This window comes from Synchiropus splendidus, chromosome 15 (genome assembly GCF_027744825.2).
Source record: "Synchiropus splendidus isolate RoL2022-P1 chromosome 15, RoL_Sspl_1.0, whole genome shotgun sequence".
NCBI classification, from domain to species: Eukaryota; Metazoa; Chordata; class Actinopteri; order Syngnathiformes; family Callionymidae; genus Synchiropus; species Synchiropus splendidus.
In genome coordinates this window covers 7228908-7249415 of record NC_071348.1, presented here as the reverse complement: position 1 = coordinate 7249415, position 20508 = coordinate 7228908, and the positions used below count along the sequence as shown (strand labels likewise).

Below are 20508 nucleotides of genomic sequence, written 5' to 3'. Positions count from 1 at the left end.
CACAGACAAGATGAAACACGAAAAGCTTCTCGGTCTGCAGCAGACCGTGTTGTCCGACCGTGTTCACACAAGCAGAGAACATTTCTCACAGAAATATGGTTCGATATGTTTGTGCGTCACGCTTGTTTTTCGAACTGTCACTTTTCATTTTCAGTCTCACTCAGGTTTTTGCCTCCATAAATCACACATTAAATGATGGATGGAGAACGTATGGGCTGCTTCGCATCTATACGCTACGGAATGATGTTCGCTTTCAAGCCTAATTAAAGCAAATTAGATTGACATTGTCAGAAAGAACTCTAACATAGATAGCCACCGTGGCTGATTTGCTATGATACCAGCTTGTGTCTACTGAATAAAGCTGTGTACTGCAAACCAAAACAGCACTCACTTTTTTTAAATCAGTGCTGTATGGTGTACACTGTGATTTTAGAGAAACAAAAACATCTGTCACTGTGACTCACATCTGCCAACACAAATGGTGCTTTCACTCCACAGACTCTGTTTTGGGTCCTAAAAAATGTGCGATGTGAATGCAAGTGAACCAGGCTACAGTCCACTTGGAAGGATGCATTTCATCCCGGACTTCGTCCATGGCAAATCAGCTTAAGATACAGGAAGTAATGTATTCGGAAGCATACAGATTTTTACGGGCAAACAAGCTTCAAGCCGCTAAGATATTAATATTATTTACATTCCCGTTGCTCCAGCTCCACACCTGATGTCTCAGCAGCAGCATGGCTCTCTGGAACAACTGCCAGGGATCCGTGCTGCCCTCTATTCTCACGCATTTTTAATCCGCAACACAATCTCCACTGTCCTTTCTACAGCGCAAACCCGCAGTTTATAGACTGATGCAGCTTGCATACATGCAAAGCCTATTTTCCTCTCAAGTGTAGTGGGCGTGGCTAATATTTAGGTGCGCTCAATAGTTCCGAAATGACAGAAAACTATATGATAGGTATCAGCATGGCTGCTATAACCTCAACTGCTATACTTTATTTTATAAGTTCATATGAATAAAAGTTTTCATTTGTACAAACAAAGATGAATTTTCAGTGTTTGTTGGAGTCAATGAACAGAAAATATGAAAATATGCAGTTTTCATTATAAAAAATATTTATTTTATTTATTTATTATTATTTAACTCCTTTCTTGTTCACTTAATTCCCGTTTCCTGTAGTCTGTTTAAACACTCAGTTGAATAAGACAAGGAGATGATAACAACAGAATGTCGTCCCGGAACATCTTTATATTTTTATATATTTATAGTTTTGATTGTGTCGCCCTGTCAGTGGAAAAAAACAAAAACCCTTGCTTCAATCAGGAGCGCTGGTCTCAGGGTGAAGCTTTGAAATGCTCAGAGGTAAAATTTTAATGACTCCCACTCTTCCGAGTGGTGCCACCTTTGTGTGGATAACAAGCAGAGACAATCGCTTCTCTGAGAACTCGATAACAAGGGCTCAGAGGTGTTGACTGGGACTACACCTGCCTTATCCTTTATTTCAGCTGTACACTTGTGAGAGGAGCAAGCAATTTGCATAATGACAAGTCTCTCTGCTGACCTGCTGGGCTTACAAGTCTTTCTGTTGTTGGTTGAGCTTCTGGGGAATGTTTTTCTCCTCACCTCCATCATGCGGACCAGGCATGTTAAAACATATGGCTGCTTTCTGCTGGGACTAGCTGCGGCTAATGTGGAGGAAATTCTAATGGTTAACATCTACAGCCTTGTGGTCCTCAAGCTTTCTTCTACCAACATATCCACTTGCTGCGCATTCAAATTCCTGGTCCTTGTTGGTGATAATATCAGCATCTTCCTCACCATCAACAGTGTTTTCTGCTACCGGAAGTTACAAGATGCGAACAAGAGAGTGAGTCTTCCGGCTGCCCTGGACAACATCAGACTCGCCTGGCTGATGAGTGGGGCTTGTGTGTTCATGTCTTTGCTCCTGAGCAGCCCGGTGCTGGTTCTGAGACCAGTAGAACCGCAGGGAAACATTACACGAAACCACACCTGCTGCCCACAAGACTACGTCCACTGCAATGAGGATTACTGTCCGATCCTCCTTCGCCTTAACAAATATGTCTTCATCACTAGCTGTAACCTGCTGCCCTTGATGGTGGTCACAGTCAGCAGCTGCCTCATCATCCTGGTTCTGCTGAGCCAGAGGAAGACAGTGGCACCAGTCTGAGTGGGCCAGCTCTGCAGAAAGACGGGCATTCAGAGAAGTACATGGCCAGTACTAGCTGCAATGCTGCCATTTCAGGTCGACTGGATTATATATATATATATATATATATATATATATATATATATCCTTTGTTTTCTGTTGTTTTCTGTTGATGGCTGAGCCTGCTGTCTTGCCTTTGGAGTTCTTCATTTCAACCTCTTATACGTCTATCAGCCAATATGTATTCGGAATCGGGGGTAACTTTTTCGCGCTCAGCAAATTTATTCATCATGAAAAATGCTGTGGAACATGGGTGTCAGTTGAAAAGTCGAGGCTAATTTTATTGTAAAGCTACTGTGAAAACTTACTGGGCAAAACAAGTTCTCTTCCATTTCCTGATTCATTTTTATGGCTTATAACCTCTGCTTGAACTGCGTTACGTTAATATGCATTGCAGATTGTTGTTTTAAATATTAAAATTAATATTGCATTGAATTTTACTCCATCGATTTAAGGTATTTAAAGTGCTCTCGGGCCAGATGAAAAGACTTGCCGGACATGATTTGGGCCCCCAGGCCTTGACTTTGACACTGATGTAGAAACTATTGAGGGAATAGATTTTGCTCAGGCTTTTAAAATGCATACTTGATTCACTTACATCCTACTTCTTTGTACAGTAAAAACTAAATTAATAAATAATAAATTAATGGGTTTCCTAAATATCAGACTTTTGAGTAATACTCTGCATGTCTCCTTCCATGTCATTGGTTTTTGTTTGGAAAAGTCATTAATTTAAGAAAAAAATCTGCCTATGTATTTTTTATATGACCATCAGTCTTCCTGTTCTTACATTCTGCTGCCACTGTTTATCTTTTTAAAATCATATTCATCTAAACTGTCCATCATTGTTTCTGTCCTGATGTTGCGTCACACAGGCTTGTAACCACTGGATAGTTAAGGCAGCTGTCGCACCACACGAGTTGAAGAAGTGATTGTGAATCATTATGTGAATTAAAAAGACCTTTTCCCTCTGACACTGCTTGGTAACTATTCCACAAACATTCACACAAACACAACTCTCTGCTTGCAGCTTCTGTATTCCGCACCCAGCAACAGTAATCCTGTGTACCGAGCAAATAGATTGAAAAAAAGAATAAAAGAAGGGAGAACAAGTGATTATAATGCTAAATTAAATAGGAAATATTTGTGGAGAAGCTTCTTTGTGATCATGGCAAGTCATATGAGCATCAATTATTTTGTTGGAGGTGCAGCCAGGAATATAACTCTTATTATCTATTATATTTCAGTGTTGCTCCTATCAACCGTAATAGATTTTTTTATCAGGATAAGGCATAGAAGAAGGAAGGAGCAGAGAGGAGATCTAATCTCTTCATCTGTTCCAGGGTCCGCGCTCTGGTCCTCTTCTGCAGATATGATTAGAAACGCTCCGAAGGAAAGAGACCAAGTTTCCCTCCAAACGGATGCCTTATCCATCTCAGATGAGTCCAAAGAAAGAGTGGCTCTACTCCAGAGGTGTCCGACTCAATCACAGAGGGAACCCAATGAAATAAAGCAGTCTGAGTCAAACAGGATTAACAGCAAAATGAGCATGTTAAACTTGGAATGCAAATGGTTTTAAAACTCTGGCACTTCGAATGTAAAGAGAGCTCCAAGTGTTGCAGTGCATGATGGGATTGATAGTAGAAGTGATGGGAGTGAATCTGGTATGCATATATTTTGTCTTGCCACCATTCTAACATCCATTTACTGTTTTTGTGGTTCAGAGGATGATTCTTCACAATGACTAATAACGCACAATGACACAATGCACAGATGTCAGTCAGTGTCGCCACAGACTTGTTTCAATTTCGATGGTGTCGCTGCTGATTTTACAACCACGACATTTCACTTTGCAGTTGTTGAGGACCCTTTCTAGCTGTGAAATAAAAGTCACTGGACTGCTCTCCTTCTGGAATTGAGATGCTGAATCATTTTGTGGTGGGGATAGTGTTTCTTCAGCTCAATCGTATATAACAAAGTAACGTTAAAGAATGTATAAAGGGAGGGTACAAAAAGTGTTCCTGGAGAATTCTTACTATATTGCTTCAAGCTCACGTCCTGACTGCAACCAAATGCATATATTTTCCAACACTAGAATAATGAACAAAACAAAAATAATAGGAAAAAATATTCATTTTTAGTCACCTGTGACTGTCCAGTTATTTTAACCGTCCCGTTCAAATGACTTGGCTAGTGACATGTGAATAATCCATACAATAAACCCAACTGCCATTTGTACCGTCCCTCCCACATTCCCACAATGCTCTCATGGCAACTCATTGTAACTTGCTGTAACTTATTTGATTTTTTAATTATTAATTGTTAACCTATAAAGGCACTGGGCCTGCACTTGCCTCCACCCTCCACCAAGCCTCTCATATGGATCCACACTCATTTTTAATTTTTTACTCAAATACTATTGGCATGTATGTATCTTATTTAGATCATGTCGTGTTATGAAGTATCACAAGTGCATTGAACTCCATGGACCAGCAGGTGAAAGTATTGTTTCCGAGGCCCACAGCTAAGGATGAGGGGGAAAAAAACTTCATCTCAGGCGCATTAAAGTTGTTTTTATTTACTCCATTTGATTGTTGTCACATTTTCTGGCTGCTGCGTGAAGGAACCCTTTGAGCATCTGTAAATACAGACAAATCCACTTCGTCCAATTCATCTTAAAAATGCACAAATAAATAAATAAATAAATATTTTAATGTCACTGCTTATTTCCTCGTTCTATACACAGAAAAGAATAGGTTGGGCTGAACTCTTGTGTCAAGAGTGATTCTCCAAAATTACAAATTTGAATGAAATTTCCCGGGAAAGGAATAAATGATTCCATTCTGAGAGTCATCCAGGATTTTTAAATGATTCTCTAACATTGGGAGGTTGGACCATTTTCATCCCAGATTAGCATATGGATCCAGGAATATTTTTGAAGGATATTTTGTCATTGGGCGGTTGTTTTGGAGGTGGACTGACGCTGCTTGGTGGTTGGAGGTTTGAGCTCTCAGAGTACTTTTTTATTTAGCAAATGATCTTTGACAATAAAATTAAATCTGACCAAATTACAGACACAATGGATTAATCCCCACACGCACCAAAGAACACATTACCAGTATCCTTTGTAAATAACCTATATTTATAGGGTGTTGCAGTGTAGTAAATTGTGTTTTTTGTGTTGTGTGGATGAACACAGCTGCAAATGGAACAAACACCACAAATCTCTTTCTGACCAGATTTCCGTCACTGTCAAGCAGTTTGATTTGAATCTGATATACATAATGTGTGCTGTTTGAATACCTGTTGGTTTGTTGATGAATATTCTGTGATAAAATGTGTTTTAAAGTTGATTTTATCGCACCAAACGCCGCCATCTTGGTTCACAGCTCAACTTAGGGGCGAGGTTTTCACCTTCGTCAAGGGACAAATCAACTCCATTCCTGATATTCAAATAAATTGTTAAAATTCACGTGGTGTTCCCTGAAAGACACGCATCTTTAAATCACGGTGTACAAAGGTTTAATGGTGCATTACGAGTCGTTTTAGCGTTTGACCCGTGAAGTGCCCGGAAGAACCTCGTCCATTGGCTATTGGAGCCCAACCGCCGTGTTACGTCACAGCCCGAGATCACGGATGTGTGTGTTCACGTGCGTGTGAGACAAGCAGCGAGGGTGCAGAGTGGAGTGTCTCTGCTTCGGGAAGGTGGCTGGGAGTGACGCGAGTGAATAACTAAGCAGGACATGTCACATATTTGCGCTTCCTGGGATTTGATCATCATAAAAAACTTGAGAGAAGCGCGTGGACTGATCTCGAGGACAAGGGAAACCTCGCGATGATACACTACACCATCCTGTCTCGAGCGGGAATCACGCGCCACCTCAGGGGGAGGGGGACCTCTTCTGTGCATGCGCTTTGACTCCGACCGTGCACGCTCGCTCCGGTCGTGGCTCTCGGCCTCCATTCTGAATTTGTGATTGTGTTCGAGGAATTTATCCAGCGGACGCGACAACGTGCAACAGTTGTACTCTCCACGCCAGCGACGGTGTTCGACCGCAGCGCTGATCCAGGAAGCATCCAGCATCCAAAGGTGAAACCTGCAACTTTTCCCAACTTGCTGGTGAGTGTGGAGCGACTGGCCTCCCCCTCCGTGGTGTGAGAGGAGGAAGAAGCTGTTGTGTTTACCAGGATAATTCACGTCACTGCGTGATGTTGTTTACACCACTCAAACACGCTGCTTTGGACATAATGTGTTCGATATACACCTTTACAGGCCGAGATGGGACGAGGAAGAGGGAGGGGACTAGAACTCACGGTGCATTTATTTATCCGCTGTCGCGTGTAGTCTGTTGAAGGAGCGATATTTTTAGGGGTAACACTTTAAGTTTAAGTTTAGTAAACGGCTTTCTTTGCATGGTACTTCCACAATTTATTCCGCCGTGAAAGAACTTCAATAGTTACACAGTCAGGATGTTCATATTTTGAAACGTTTTGCTCTTTGACACATCATTGCGTTAGCATGTCTGCTAACTTTTCGATTAATGCTAATAACGCAGAATGACCAGACAGAAAAGCATATCGTTTTTGCAGTAGCAATAGCGAACAAGAGGGGTTTCACCGACGTCACGGTTTTGATCGCTAACCGGATGCGCAGCCATGTTGGAGGCGATTGGGGCTAAACACGGGTTTGGATGAATTATAACGCAGGAGTTGAGAAATGTCCGAAGCTACAAAAGCACTGAAAACACGTTTGAGGTTGAGGTTTACAGGGAAGAAATCCACCCAAAAGGACACGACATTTGCAAAAGTTGCGTTTAATTGGCAGTCTCCAAGTGTTGGCTCCACCCGACTGAGAGCTGAAGTAAAGACATAAAAAGTTGTTTTTAGTAGAGTGCAGTGACGTTCTGTACGTCTGCTCCTTACTGTTGATACTTACATTTCAACATTCCTTGAAAAATTGGATATATGCTTTAAATATTTTCATTGTTTAATACCGACATGACAATTTCATGTAAATCAGAGTAGGGGACAGTGTTCTGTTTACTGTATAGTTTTCCTTTGATGAACCTTTGTTTGTTGTGCTCAATGGTGTTCTCGTCCACCACATTAAAACGATTGTACAGTCATTTATAAATAAATTCACATGCGTTTTTTACCGAGGGCAACCATTTTTGCCTAGTAGATCAATGAAACACTGATTCACTGTTGAGTTCCTACGATGTAGCAGACATTTATGTAAAATATTTATAGATTCCCACAATTACCCTCTTACTACTGTACCATTACACAATTCACTGGAAAATTACAAAATAAAAACATTGCCATTTGCCCTCATGGAATAAAGAATTTTCTGCAAATCGTATTTGAGATACGAGCCACAATGCATGAATGTCCTTTTTGTAATAAGAGACAGAAAAACATATCCAAAAGGGCTTAGGTTTATTAAATCTCTTCCCTTTTTTACAGAGGAACAGGCTGATTTAAAGGATAAATAACCACTAATGAATGGTTTGTGTTACCAAATTTCTAAATGAATGTACTTAAGTAAGAAAATCTTTGAAGATTCTAACACGACACTGTTCCATATATAGACTTTACAGACTATACAGACTAAGCTCGATGTTATTTAATCTTTTTTCTGACTTTCTGTGCCACCTTTCTTAATCATTTCAGATGTGCAATGTGATGACGAAGTTTACTATTACTTTTGTTTTTTAATGTATTAATAATGTGAAGTAAGTGAACAAGACCAACTCTATTGTGCAGTTCTTCATTACAAGTCAGTGGCAAATGTAGATTCTGAGAAAACATCTAGAGTTCTTTACAAGGCTATTTTAACAGATGAACGTAGCTGCTCAATCCAGAGTAAATTTGTGTTTATTCTCTACTTTCCTGACAGACAATGATGTGAGACAAGTCAATCCTGTTCACAATGGCCGCCACAGACTGTAAACCCATGGACACCCATGAGGACGAGAGCTCAGCACAACCTACGGCTCCGACCACAGTTATTCCAGCATCAGCTCTTCCAAACTCTGCATCCACCTCGGCTCCTTTTACAGTCATCCCCTTTTCGAAGCTGTTTTCCGTCTTCCAATCCTCAAATACGACCACGGATGCAACTGTTGTCCCACTCAAAATTCCTTTGTCCGGCAATAATCTGGAGACCCTGCCTCCTGACACCAACGATTGCAACTCGTCTGTTGCTTCACCAGCCAAACCTGCTGAGGGTCTGCCAGCAGTCCTCCAGCTGAGTGGTCAAGAAGCTTCCGTTTCTTCAACAACGCCGTCTGCTTCTGCTGCTCAGCCGAGCGATCCGAAAACCAATGTGGTGCAAATCTTGTCTTCTTCTTGGCCCGTTAGCATCTCTGATTTTGAAGTTGCTTGTCCTTCTTCTTTGACACACGAAGGTGTGACAGTAACTCTGAAAAACAGCACTCTATGGAACAAGTTTTACAAATGTGGGACTGAGATGATAGTCTCAAGACCAGGCCGCCAGATGTTTCCAAATTGCTCCTATCGTCTGAGTGGTCTAGATCCCGATCGGCAGTACAGTATGGTCTTATCTGTTGTTCCAACACTTCCCCATAGGTATCGCTGTGTTGCATCCAAATGGGATGTCAATGGACCAGCAGACAACTTGAAACAGAGTGTAAGCCGAGCCATTGTCCATCGAAATTCACCATGCTCTGGCAGACGATGGATGCAATCCAAGTTAGAATTTCATAAGCTAAAGTTGACCAATGATCATCAAAATACAAACGGATACATAATCATCCACTCTATGCATCGGTACATACCTAGACTGCATATTATCCCAGTGCCTGACGGAGTCGATGTCACACCCTCCCAGCCTGTTGCTATGGGATCGCAAAGCATCACCTTTACCTTCCCTCAAATGGAATTCATGGCTGTGACATGTTATCAAAATATCGAGGTCATTCAATTAAAGATTGATCACAATCCATTGGCAAGGAGTTTCAAAAAGGGTTCGAGAAAAGTTGTGGATATTGTGGACGAGGAAGATGAGGTTGATGATGATGATGACGACGACGAGACCACCTCCACCAATAGCAAAGAGGATTCAGTGGTAAAGAAGGATGAGAAAAAAGTAAAGCCATTTGAGGCTGCCAGCAAAAAATGTGAAGACGGTTCGTCAGCACAAAGCCTCAGTGAGGACAGGAAACAAACTGTTGGTTTGGATAATATGGATGGTCCCTCCCTGAAATGCACAAAAGAGTCCATTCACAGAGAAGAGCCACAGAATACCAAAAAGAGGTGAGTTATTATTATTACTATTTGATTTTTTTTTTAGGACTGATTATATATTTGTCCTCATTTTTTTCCTTGATAGCCTGAGCACTGCTTCTCCACCCAATACACCGGCACCGCTTCTGAAAAACAAATTCTCAAATGTGGTACTGAGGCCCATATCGTTTTCACCGCAACTGAAAAGACAAAGATACACACCCTGTATCAGAGGAGGTCTCGCGCTTGGCGAGCTTTTTGTCGTGGAGGATGACGAAGCAAACCTGGATGAGGCTCCTAATAAGAAACGCAATTTCATCTGGGGCCACACATCCCCAGAATCTTCTCCCGGGTACCGCAAAAGCAAAAAGAAGACGTATAACCGCGCCAAGTGTAACACCTGGACGACCTCCCATACAGCACAGCATGACGCTGTGCAACCACAGGTGGATGATGTGGAAGGCCAACTGTTTGTGTCATTCACATCAAAGGTGAATATAATAGCCAAGATTTATGTTGAATTAAAAAAAAATAAAGTCTTGGTAAAGGGCATGTGAGCAACTCGCAACTTTTTCTATTTGTATCCACATCTGTATTTATTTATGTTTTGAAGGAGCACCTTGATTCACATACCAAGGTTGATGGAACCAAAAGCTCAACTTTAGAATCTTCACTAGCGCCTATTACCAGCACACCATCTGATACACCAAGTAAGAAATTGCTTTGCCTATTTGTGGATTTTTTTTTGTGATGACTGCGCTCTTTAATTTCTCCAAAAATTGTTTCATAGAAGAGGAGGAGGCTCTTGAGACTCAAGAGGAGAGCTTGGCCCGTTTAGAGGACTCCTTGAAAATGGACCTTGGTGCTCTAAAACATAGGCAGGTTATCCATCCACAACTCCAGGAAGGTGGGTGATATTAAGTTAACCTCTCTTGCCTTCAAATATGCATGTCTATGGTTGAAATAGTGTGACTTTTAATTGCTTCTTTTAGTGGGTTTAAAGCTGAGCAGTCTTGAACCAACTGTGTGCGTGGACCTGCAATATCTTGGTGTTGCACTACCTCCACCCCCTCAAACCCCAACCGAAGCATTACCGTCAGGTAAGAAGAATGGTTGAATTTAGATTATAGAACTTTCGCGGATCTTGATTTGAGGCACTCAAATGTTGATGTGAATGAAACACCACTTTTAAATATGGTTTTCTTTCTTTCCAGAGCATTTTGTGTCCAGGACTGGGAAGACGAGTGACGTGACAAAAATAAAGGGATGGAAAAACAAGTTTGCTCAAAGCAAGGAGAGCACTTTGCAGAGCAACGGTGAGATTTAACCTTCATTAAACCCTTTGTAATTACAGACGTTGTAGCTGAGACCTGTGTTCTGATGTTTGTCATTCACTTAAGCCCGCCTTTATTCTTTTCTTAAAACAGGATCAGAGAAGAACTTATCTGCCTTTTGCAGCGACATGCTCGACAAGTACTTGGAGAAAGAAGCCCTGCAAATCAGTGAGCGAGCCGCTGCCTTCTCCACCTGCCCCGAGGGCTCAGTGGCCTATCAGCTGCCTGCTCAAAGTTCCAGTTATGTCAAAACCCTGGACAGTGCACTGAGGCATCGGAATGCTGCAACCCTTGCATCCAAGTCACCAATGGCCACACAGGATGAGCCCTTGGATCTGTCGATGCCAAAACATGGGGAGATTGGTTCCCTAAGTCACTCCACTGTCACAAAAACGTACGTTCCCCACCCCAGATTATTTTACATAATATTTATGCATAACTCAGTGCTTTCCTTACTGCTGGATATTTCCTATAGTTTCTATTCTGCCGTGCCCCCCACGCCAGCATTTTCTTTTTTTTCTTAATGTGGTTTCCTGTTTGTCTTTCTCTAACTCTAAGCAAGAAGATGAGATCAGATTTTGCGCACTTACTTGGGGCAAAGAACCGCCCCCAATTCCTATCCAAGTTTCACACCAAACTGCAGCAGATGGAGATGAAGGCCATCAGCAAGGGCCCGGAACGAACACAGATGACAGCAGACAGGGTCTCGTCGGCTCTCTCTGCGATTGTAACAAAAAAGGTAACAGATGCAGAGACGTTGCACAAATGTTTGGCTAACATTGGGATTACTCATTCGACTCCGTTATTCCGGTCTTGATTTCAAACAGGCTTGGAGCCGTAAGATTGATGAAGAGCCACAGAAAGCGAATGACAAAGTGGATGAGCCCGTCTGTGGCCGTGCCTTTTGCAGACTGGGCTGTGTGTGTGTCAGTCTCAAAGTCTGTAACAAAGGCCCAAACCATTGCCAGCGGCCGGGCTCCATCTTGGACCGTAACTGCTTCAAGATTCCCCAGCAGCCCGCAGAGAAAGGAGCAGAGCAGAGTCCTGTTCACTGTGAGTCAGTTGGTCTTCTCAAGGTTTTGGTGTATAGTATAATCAGTTGTTGACATTTCACATAATCTAAAAGTTAATTTGTCTTCATATTGGTTTACTGCACAGTATTTCAAATAGAATTATCAGTACACAATTTATAGAGTTATTATTCGGAGAAAATTAACATGAGAAATTTGTTGGAAAATTAACAACAGTCGTTTGACAGTCAGAAATATTTTAAAAGTTGAAATCTAGATGGATCAATTGTGGGCTTAAAGCTCAGTTGGGAAAGACTCAACTTCCACTTTTTAGGTTGTATTTTAGATTCCTCAGTTCAGCTTTAGCCCATTCTATCCAAGGTATTCTGTGGTATAATGGTTGACCACGTTGTCTTGTATATTTCTCTCTTGTAAATGTTTGGTTTGAGCAACTGCCCTAGTCCGGCAAGAGAAGTGTCCCATAATCTCCTCTCCTCCCTCTCTCACTCCTCACATTAAAATGTGAAATGTTTCTCACCCCTCAGCAATAGCTAACACGGATCATGACTACCAGGCTCGTCGTGTGCTCCACATGAATAGACTATGGGCCAAGACTGTTTTTGACGATGATCCAGAACCATTGCACATCCCTGCAGCACCCCTTTCTGTCTCCACTGCACCCCGAAATATGATTGAAAAGGTAAAAACTGACTCGCTCTTTCGGTAAACATGAATTTTATGCACTCGTTTCATTTAACACTTGATGCCATTGTTTTTAAGGTTGTTGAGGAGGAGAAGGATCCTGTGTACAAATACTTGGAGAGCATGATGACATGTGCACGTGTAAGACCCTTTGACTGCCTGCCTGTACAACCCACCGAATTAGGTCACAATGGTCTGCACCCTGTTGAATCAAAGTCAAAAATGAAATCAGAAATCAAAGAGGACCAAGTGCAGACGGTGGATAAAACATCTTTGTTGACTGTTAATCTTTCAGGTGAGGACTGAATAGTGATGAGACTCAAGAACAAAGAAAGAACAAAAGTTGTTGTCAGAGACAGATGATGATGATCTATATTTATTTGTAAAAAATTGTGGTGTTACATCTTGGCGCCATTTTTTTCCTAAGTGGTTAAACATAAAGGGTATATTAAAAAAATTGTTATAGCTTCAAATGTCACAATTTATTTGCCGTTTTTGTGTTGCAGATTTGCTTTATTAAATTCAGAATTCTACTGAAATTATGCCTATGTCTAAAGTATATATGAACTACTAAGCTGTTTAGCAGACGCATTAAGTTATTTTGTTTAAGTTTTCATGAACTTTAGCTCACATTTTTCTTATTCCTAAACAGGAGATTCCAGATCGAATGAAATGCAGGCTAGCAAGCAGATTGAAATTGAATCTGCCTGTAACTGGAAGAAGGATCAGAAAATGATCCTGGAAGGAATATTCCGTCAGATAGAGAGGAAGAGTTTGTCTGAGAAATTCTGCGTTGGACCGTATTGTATCAATCCCATAACACGGATCTTCATGAAGAAGCCCAGCGGGTGCTTTCTCACCTACAGGGTAAAGTGAGAGCAATGTTGATGGTCTTGAAGCACCAAGTCATTGAGACTATAATTTTTAACAGATGCCTCTTTCCTGCAGATCCGCATCAGCCACAAGCATGAAGTGCTTGTTAGAATGGGTGACCACCGTGTGGAAGAGAATGTAGACATCAAGAGCACTGAAGATGAGGGCGACGACAGTTTAAAGCATATCATGGCTGCAAACAAGTTTGGAGTGGTGCCCTTCATGATGGGAGTGACCCCTGCAGGAATATTGACTGCCAATAAAGTGCCCTCCGGTGGTCACACAACCGGACGGATACAGGTATCCAGAGCAAATGTGTATGCTAATAGTATGAAGGCTCAGGCTATTGTTTGGGTTGTAAGTGTCTTGTACTTGTGATTGTGAACAGGTTAATGGCAAATGCTACAATCACACCAAGCTTTTGTTGGGGAACATGGGAGCACTGCATCCTGCAAATCGTCTTGCTGCATACATTACTGGCAGGGTGGCCAGGACACGCCTTGCAAAAACGAACAGCTCAACCACAGACACTACGAAGCCTGCGACTCCAGTCACGGCGCAGAACAAAACGGTAGCGGCTTCAACTGTACAAGCAGGTCAGTATATCTTTGCTCCAGTTGCAAAGGAATAAAGTTTTTTTATTGTCTTTTAAGCAATTTTCATGACTCTTTCTCAGCACCTTCTACTGCTTCTGCTGCTGTGGCTTCTCTGACCACCAACCCAAAGAATGCCGCTGTGGAGTCAGGTGAAAACTCCTTCTGAATCGAACTCATTAATTTCAGTTCATAACCTTTTTTGGAGTTCATGGAACTGAATTGGAAGTCACTATAATTATTTGTTATTTTGATAACATGTTTTGTCTATTAGTTTGGTACACAATGTTGTAAACACTCACCAATGAGTGAACAAGATAATTTATGTGATATGTCATTATTGTGATAAACGTGCTATGAACAGGTATATTCACCAGCAAAGTTGTTATCATGAGAGGCCTGCTTCCGACCTTGAGCTCAGTTTTCAACTTAATTTGGCAGCCAAAATTGCCACCCTGGATTTCAACAACTGTCGAAATTTGAATTATTTAGTAGTTCAGTAGTTGTACGAAATTGTTCTTGCAGTCTCAGTTAATCCAACTTTGTGCCCCCAGGTCAAGGCTCTGGTGCCAAGATACCAGCAGCTTTGCTTCAATTTGTGCCACAGCAAAAAGACACAAGACCAATTCCCCCCAAAAGCCTGGTGACTACACCTGTGTCCCTCACTGTGTCTTCGTCCCTGAAACAGCCAAGATTTTCCACATTCAGGATCTATCCACCAAGATCCAACGGTGCCCAAGGCCAGACCCAGCTAGGGCTCCGTCTACCAGGTGGTTTCACTCTTTGCAAGCTACCGAAACCTGGAGCTCCAGAAAGTGAAGCCAGCTGTCAGAGTACTGCGAGCATACCGGAGAACGTTCAGAAAACATCTAGAGTGGTATCTGAGGCTCAAAAAGCTCCACTTTCCATTCCTGACTCGGCAACTTCTCCTCAGTATGACTCTGATGAGAGTAGGAAATCCACAGTCTGCAGCAATAAAGAACCTGGAAGAGGGAAATTGACACTTGATCAGGGCGTGAGCTCTGAAGATGACGGCGCTGACACTTCCGACTCAGAAGTAAGTGTTCCCTTCTGCTTTTCTGCATGGAACAAAAAAGACACTTAAGTAATTTTTGTCATTACATCAGGTTGATTTTGTGGACATCATGACTGTCCAGGAAGAACTGGGAAAATGTGTGGAGAAGCTGAAAGAAAAAATCAAATGCGAACGGAATCATAAGGGGTAGGCCTTTGGTTTGGTGTAAGACGCTAGTCAAGAGATTTGTCCAATTCACTCATCTCTGACTTTCTCCTTTCTTCTATAGAATGTCTGTGGAACCCCTCACCTGTCAGGTGTGCTTCTTAATTCAGTTTGCATGCAGATGTCTGTTTTTCTTTTACTGACTTACTGTCCTTTCAGAACCCCAGAGAAGAGCGCACAGGTCCTTCTAGGCGGTCCAATCACATAGAGATGGAAAGACAACGACGTTCAGAACAGAGGGAACTTTTCAACAAACTCCAGACAGTACTGCAGAGCAACCTCAGATCTTCGAGGCTCCATCTTCTAGAAGTGGTGAGTTCTGCATCTTTCCTCCGGCGAGGTTTTTGTTTACCTAAACATATTCTTATCTAAACATGTCCTTGTACCGTCCTCGATTAAATAGCGGGAGACTTCAGAAACAAACCAATATAACACGTTTCTTCCCGTTCCTTAAGTTGATTTACACTGGGGAGCCAATGCTTCTGTGCCAAATACACAAACAATCACAATGTCTTTCAAAAACGCTTTGTTGGCCTATCATGAATATGGTAGACAGATTAAAAAAAATTAAAAAACCCAAGTGAGACTGTCATTCATTATTTCAGGATAAATCGGATAATGTCCCGCAGACCTTCCGCAGACCTGTCTCACACGTAGAAGTGGAAAGGCAAAGGCGTTCAGAGCAGCGAAAACTTTTTGGCAATCTTCAGTCCCTTCTCGAGAGCTGTCCCAGGACTTCCAAGCTGCAACTTCTCTCACTGGTTTGTTTCATCTCCAGTCCCAAGTTGAACAACAATCACTTGTTGATCTCTGTTAACTCTCTTCTGTGAAATTGGGCCACTTCTGAGCCAACTTCCATTTAGAAATGCGGTGTCATGTAGTTGGCCCCTGGACTAATGTTGTTTTCTCGTCAAGTAATAGGAGTCCTTTTAACTCAGTCCGGGGATTTTGTGGTTTATGTGAGGTAGTCAGTGAAACTGCAACCCTGGTGTTTATAGCATGAATCAGTTATGTTGTAATTGAAGTACAACGCAAAAATACATACAGCAACATATTTATGTAATGTCATTTACTTCGGCTTGTTTCGCCATCCCTCAACTCGTGTTCATTGAGCACTATTTCTCTGAGAGCGCCATGTGCCGCTGGTTTCAGTATCTGACAAGGGACTCCCAAGCACCCACAGCTTTTTTCATGTTCCCCTATGATGTGGCAATGCAGGCCTGAGCGAGCTTCTTCTGCCTTTTCAAAGCCTGATAACAGATCCTGGAGATGTGCTCAAGGCTACTTTTTATAATTCTTATTGTAAAAATATCATATTGCATTGCCCCCAAACACAAGGAGATGAGATGAATTAATGTGCTAAAATAGTGTCGCACATCAATCAAGTGCTGTGGATCAGTTAGAGGTTTTTTTTGTTGACATGTTTACTGTCAATTTGATGTTGTTGATTAAACTGAAGTACGTTTTATGTTAACTGTGCTGTTTATACATTGTGCAATGCTAAATGTATGTATATTCACCTCGAAGATTTTCTCTGTGGTTGAAGACCAGGGAAAAAAGAATCAATGTGACAATGCAATGTGACTCAGTTAAATATAAATATAATATAGTCTTGCTTTTGGCATCTTAGTTTAGTTTTCAGTCATGGAAATATTTTTTCTCTGATCTGATCAATGCACATGAAACAAATCTGGAAATGCTTTAAAGACAGCAAAAGGCTCTGCTTGATCGTGTGGGTGTTGGAGGCAGATAATGATTAAGTCCTTCTTTTTTATGATTAAATCTGTTTTAATCGGCTTCAAACCTTTATCTAAAAATTGAACTTCCTGTGAGGTCCCCCGTGCAACTGGTAAGGTTGCCACCAGAGGACAGCATCCAAGCTGCAGTGGGCAGTACCAGCAGCACACAAATCAGAGCATTATCTGCGTGTAATGTGCTACCACTGGAATTTGTTGAACTCCGATGACATAATGTTTATGGGGGTGTATGAGCGAGATAGAAATGAATTTACTCAAGTTAAAGAATTTGTATTCACTGTTTGAACCTGATAAATGTGTTTGATTTCCTATTTTGATTTGAATCTTCCTGATCTGTATGATCATTTTCACCCATATATATCTTGTGTTTGCAGACATTGAAAGAAATCAAACATTTGCAGGAGACAGCGAAACGCTTGGAACAGACCAAAAAGATGTTGCTTATACAGCAGAATGAATATTTGAAGCAGCTGGAAGTTTATACTGGTATGTAACCTGAACACATAAAAACGTTAAGTCCCTGTTTGTCTTCAGAGGAGGCACGCCCCCGACTTCTTTCCTGCCAGTTCATGAAGTTTTAGAATGTGCAAGGACGTCACACAAAATGTCTCTCTGACCAACACACCTTTTTCGGTGTTGGTGTGATACTAATTTCAACAGGTGGCGCCATTAGTTTCCATCTTTAACATGTCTTTCCAAGCAACTTTGATTTAAGGGCAAGCAGAATGGGCCCCAGAACAGTGGATGGCGCTATGATAAAGACAATAGCCGTGGATTGTTTAACAGCTGCCAGATTTTTTTGCCTGTCATCTGCCAAGTGATTCTCTCTCACTGATATATGTTTGACTTGTTTTTTTATTTCACATAAAGAAATATCAAACTTTGACGAGACCGTTAAATTGTGAGGCGGCACTTCACACTCCTGCATGTGTTTGTCTCACACGCCGATGTTTCCCAATTTCAGGCACATCCAAGAAAGTGATCAAAGACAAGCTGTCGGACGTGTGCGAGAAACAGAAGCTTCGAGAGAAGAACCTTAAATGGCGACCTCTCTTTTCCCACCTTCTCCAGACCAATGCTGCTCTGCTGCAAGTCATCACTCCTCAGTCGAAGGTGGCGACGACTCCTCTCCTTGTGCCTGATACCCCTTTAGGTCCATTTCAGAGCTCTAAGGACCAAACTGAAACCCAGAGCGGGTCTCAGACTACAACCAAGAAAGAAACAGTCGGCCCTGTTGCCCAGAAAAGCCCAGAAGTCACGGAGGACAACGATAGTGATGATGATAGTGACCTAAGTGCAAATGAAAACTGCCTAGAGCAGACTACAGAAGAACCTGATGTGAAGGATGAGGCTGAGCCAATGCCTCTGCTGATAACTATGGACCCAGAAGAGGCTCGTGCCCACTGGAACAGCCTGACTTCTACGGAACAGCAAGCAAAGGATCAGAACTCTCAGACAAACCTTCAAATGGAACAGTTGCCTGTCTCCTTAAATGATGATAAAAGCGTGTTTGGTGTGAAGGAAGAACCTGGTGAGTCCAATGCTAAGTCTGATAAGGATTCAACCCAGGTCCCGGCCCCACAAGAAGGTCCAGCCAGGGTCAATGAAGTGTCGCTCAGTTTTCCTTTGGTGCGCACCAAGGACGGCGGACTCATACTTCCATCGTATCTCAAGCCAGGTGAGCTATGCTGAGGATGATGGATGGATGGATGGATGGATGGAGTCATTTACTCTAGACACTAAGAGAGATCCTAGCAAAACTGGCACCTCAGTCCATGATGATCAATATCAGCAGGGTTATCTCATATCTGAGGAAATCGCTTTCCTCCCGTGTGTGTGTGCGTGCGTGCGTGCACGCGGAGACGGAAACGACAGAGTCGCTGTTTTGGTGTCAGGTGCAGTGTTCATTAGCCACCTGAATCTGAAACCTTCATAAATGCATAGCTCTCTGACTCACGCGACAAGCGGCCAGTATGTAAATATTTCACCGAGTCTCTAGAGATTCACCAAACTGCAACATCTCACATCGAATTAAATGTTTTTCAATTGTGTCCTTTTGACATAATAGTTGCTGCTATTTTTTTGCCTTCTTGAATAGGCGTATAAAACGTGTCTGAATTAAATCATATAAAGTTCATTTTTTCACATGTACACAGAAGGTCTCATCATATTGATTACAAATAGTCAATCCATGTGATCGGTGGTGATTGGCACTCTGGCGGATCGGTATCGGTGAGCGGCAGCAAAAACCCCGATCGGAGCATCCCTATTAATAAGTGTTGAGTGTTAATATGCGCTCCAGGGCTGAACGATTTATCGTTCACAGCACATTTCCCCTAAAGTCCTGCATGTACACCACTCACTTCTGCCCAAGAAACAGAGTAGCCAGTCAGAAACGGTTTAATGTTGTGGCTAAGCTTTAATTTCAAACCTGAATCCAACTTCAATGCATATCTGAAACTCCTTGACGGAGCTGCTCAGTGTCGCTCCTCTGAGGTTGTAGGGAACACAATTTGATCACAGTTATGCCCTCCCAAGCGCAAGTATAGTGTGATGACTCAGTCACTGTGATTTAGGGGTCGAGTTGGAGCAATGTTGCAGCTGCAGCCATCGAAATATTAACTATTCCCTTGTCTTTTTAGCCCAGGAAACAGAGGTGGATGAAGATGGCTCGTGCAGTTCCGCCGCCACCAACAATCCAAAGCCGTCCTCTGTACCGAGATTGACTCTCTCAGAGAGGTCTGTTCTCTTGTCTGGATGTAGTCGTAAGCAAGTTGAAAATCAACAAAACAACAGCCCTGGGACTGGCCAACGGAAGAGAGGGCGACCGAGAAAGGAGGCCGCAACACAAGAACAAAGAGTGTTTCGACCTTCCAGTTGTATCAACAGGTCATCTGTGCATGGGGAAGCTAAGCGTCCGAGAGGAAGGCCGCTGAAGAGTAAATCTGGGAAATCAGATGTCAACTTTGACAGTGTGTTTCGCCTGCCTAAGACCCAGTTGGTGTCTCAGAACCCCCCCTCATCTCGACCTCAAACACGCGCTTCTTTAGGCAAGGACTTCCCCAGTGAAAAGAGGAGGTCTTGGATAGACTTGGAAAGGGACCTGGAGTCTGAAGTGGATGCTGAGGGACTGAAATGAATGTCTTTGGAGATAAAACACTGTTCCCTCTGAGTCACCAGATGTGCCTGGATGGAATACTTGATGCTGCTCTTTTCTGTAGGTTTTTGTGGCGGCATACGTGTTCACCTGAGGAATGTAATGCATTAATGCAGCTGATGGACGTTTTGTTTTAAATCAAAAATCTCAGTCTGTGTTACCACTTTTTGTTCCACACTAAATGTTTCACTTGAGGGTTTCTTTCGTTTGTTCTCAATGTCCGCACTGTTAATATCAATATCAACTGTCAATTAAATTATTTAATATCCATCTGTGTTATATAGATGACAAACTGCAAATTGCTATGGTATATTTTTTTGGGCCGTTACGTGGGTAATTTATATTTTTGTCCTTGAAGTATGA

The 20508-nt window shown here is 42.2% G+C and overlaps 2 protein-coding genes across 4 annotated transcripts; both read left to right on the top strand.

Moving 5' to 3' along the window:
- The first annotated feature begins 1544 nt into the window (after window positions 1–1544).
- LOC128746660 (uncharacterized) lies at window positions 1545–6390 on the top strand. The gene is given in 3 exon segments (XM_053843864.1): window positions 1545–2296; window positions 2328–2446; window positions 6272–6390. Coding segments are annotated over 3 exon segments (990 nt in total).
- magl (MAX dimerization protein MGA-like) lies at window positions 6152–20415 on the top strand. 3 transcript variants are annotated; one of them, XM_053888269.1, is made up of 24 exons: window positions 6152–6321; window positions 8131–9509; window positions 9586–9970; window positions 10093–10189; window positions 10270–10386; window positions 10472–10579; window positions 10694–10795; window positions 10907–11207; window positions 11372–11552; window positions 11641–11866; window positions 12369–12523; window positions 12604–12820; window positions 13178–13392; window positions 13474–13698; window positions 13787–13994; window positions 14075–14143; window positions 14546–15048; window positions 15119–15213; window positions 15296–15323; window positions 15391–15543; window positions 15837–15992; window positions 17363–17474; window positions 17953–18666; window positions 19631–20415. In XM_053888269.1, exons 2-24 carry the CDS (start codon window positions 8164–8166, stop codon window positions 20125–20127), a joined length of 6210 nt encoding a protein of 2069 aa, XP_053744244.1. In that variant the 5' UTR covers window positions 6152–6321; window positions 8131–8163; the 3' UTR covers window positions 20128–20415. The 3 variants fall into 3 exon arrangements, with proteins under 3 accessions (XP_053744244.1, XP_053744243.1, XP_053744245.1); XM_053888268.1 differs by having other exon boundaries at window positions 6152–6351; XM_053888270.1 differs by lacking the exon at window positions 15837–15992 and having other exon boundaries at window positions 6152–6351.
- The last annotated feature ends 93 nt before the right edge of the window (window positions 20416–20508 follow it).

Excerpts from the sequence above, each read along its gene's own strand:
- magl (XM_053888269.1), top strand. The coding sequence starts at position 8,164 with ATGGCCGCCACAGACTGTAAACCCATGGACACCCATGAGGACGAGAGC. Across the intron at positions 14,144-14,545 it reads GAATGCCGCTGTGGAGTCAG|GTCAAGGCTCTGGTGCCAAG; the intron begins GTGAAAACTCCT and ends TTGTGCCCCCAG. Across the intron at positions 15,544-15,836 it reads GGCTCCATCTTCTAGAAGTG|GATAAATCGGATAATGTCCC; the intron begins GTGAGTTCTGCA and ends TCATTATTTCAG.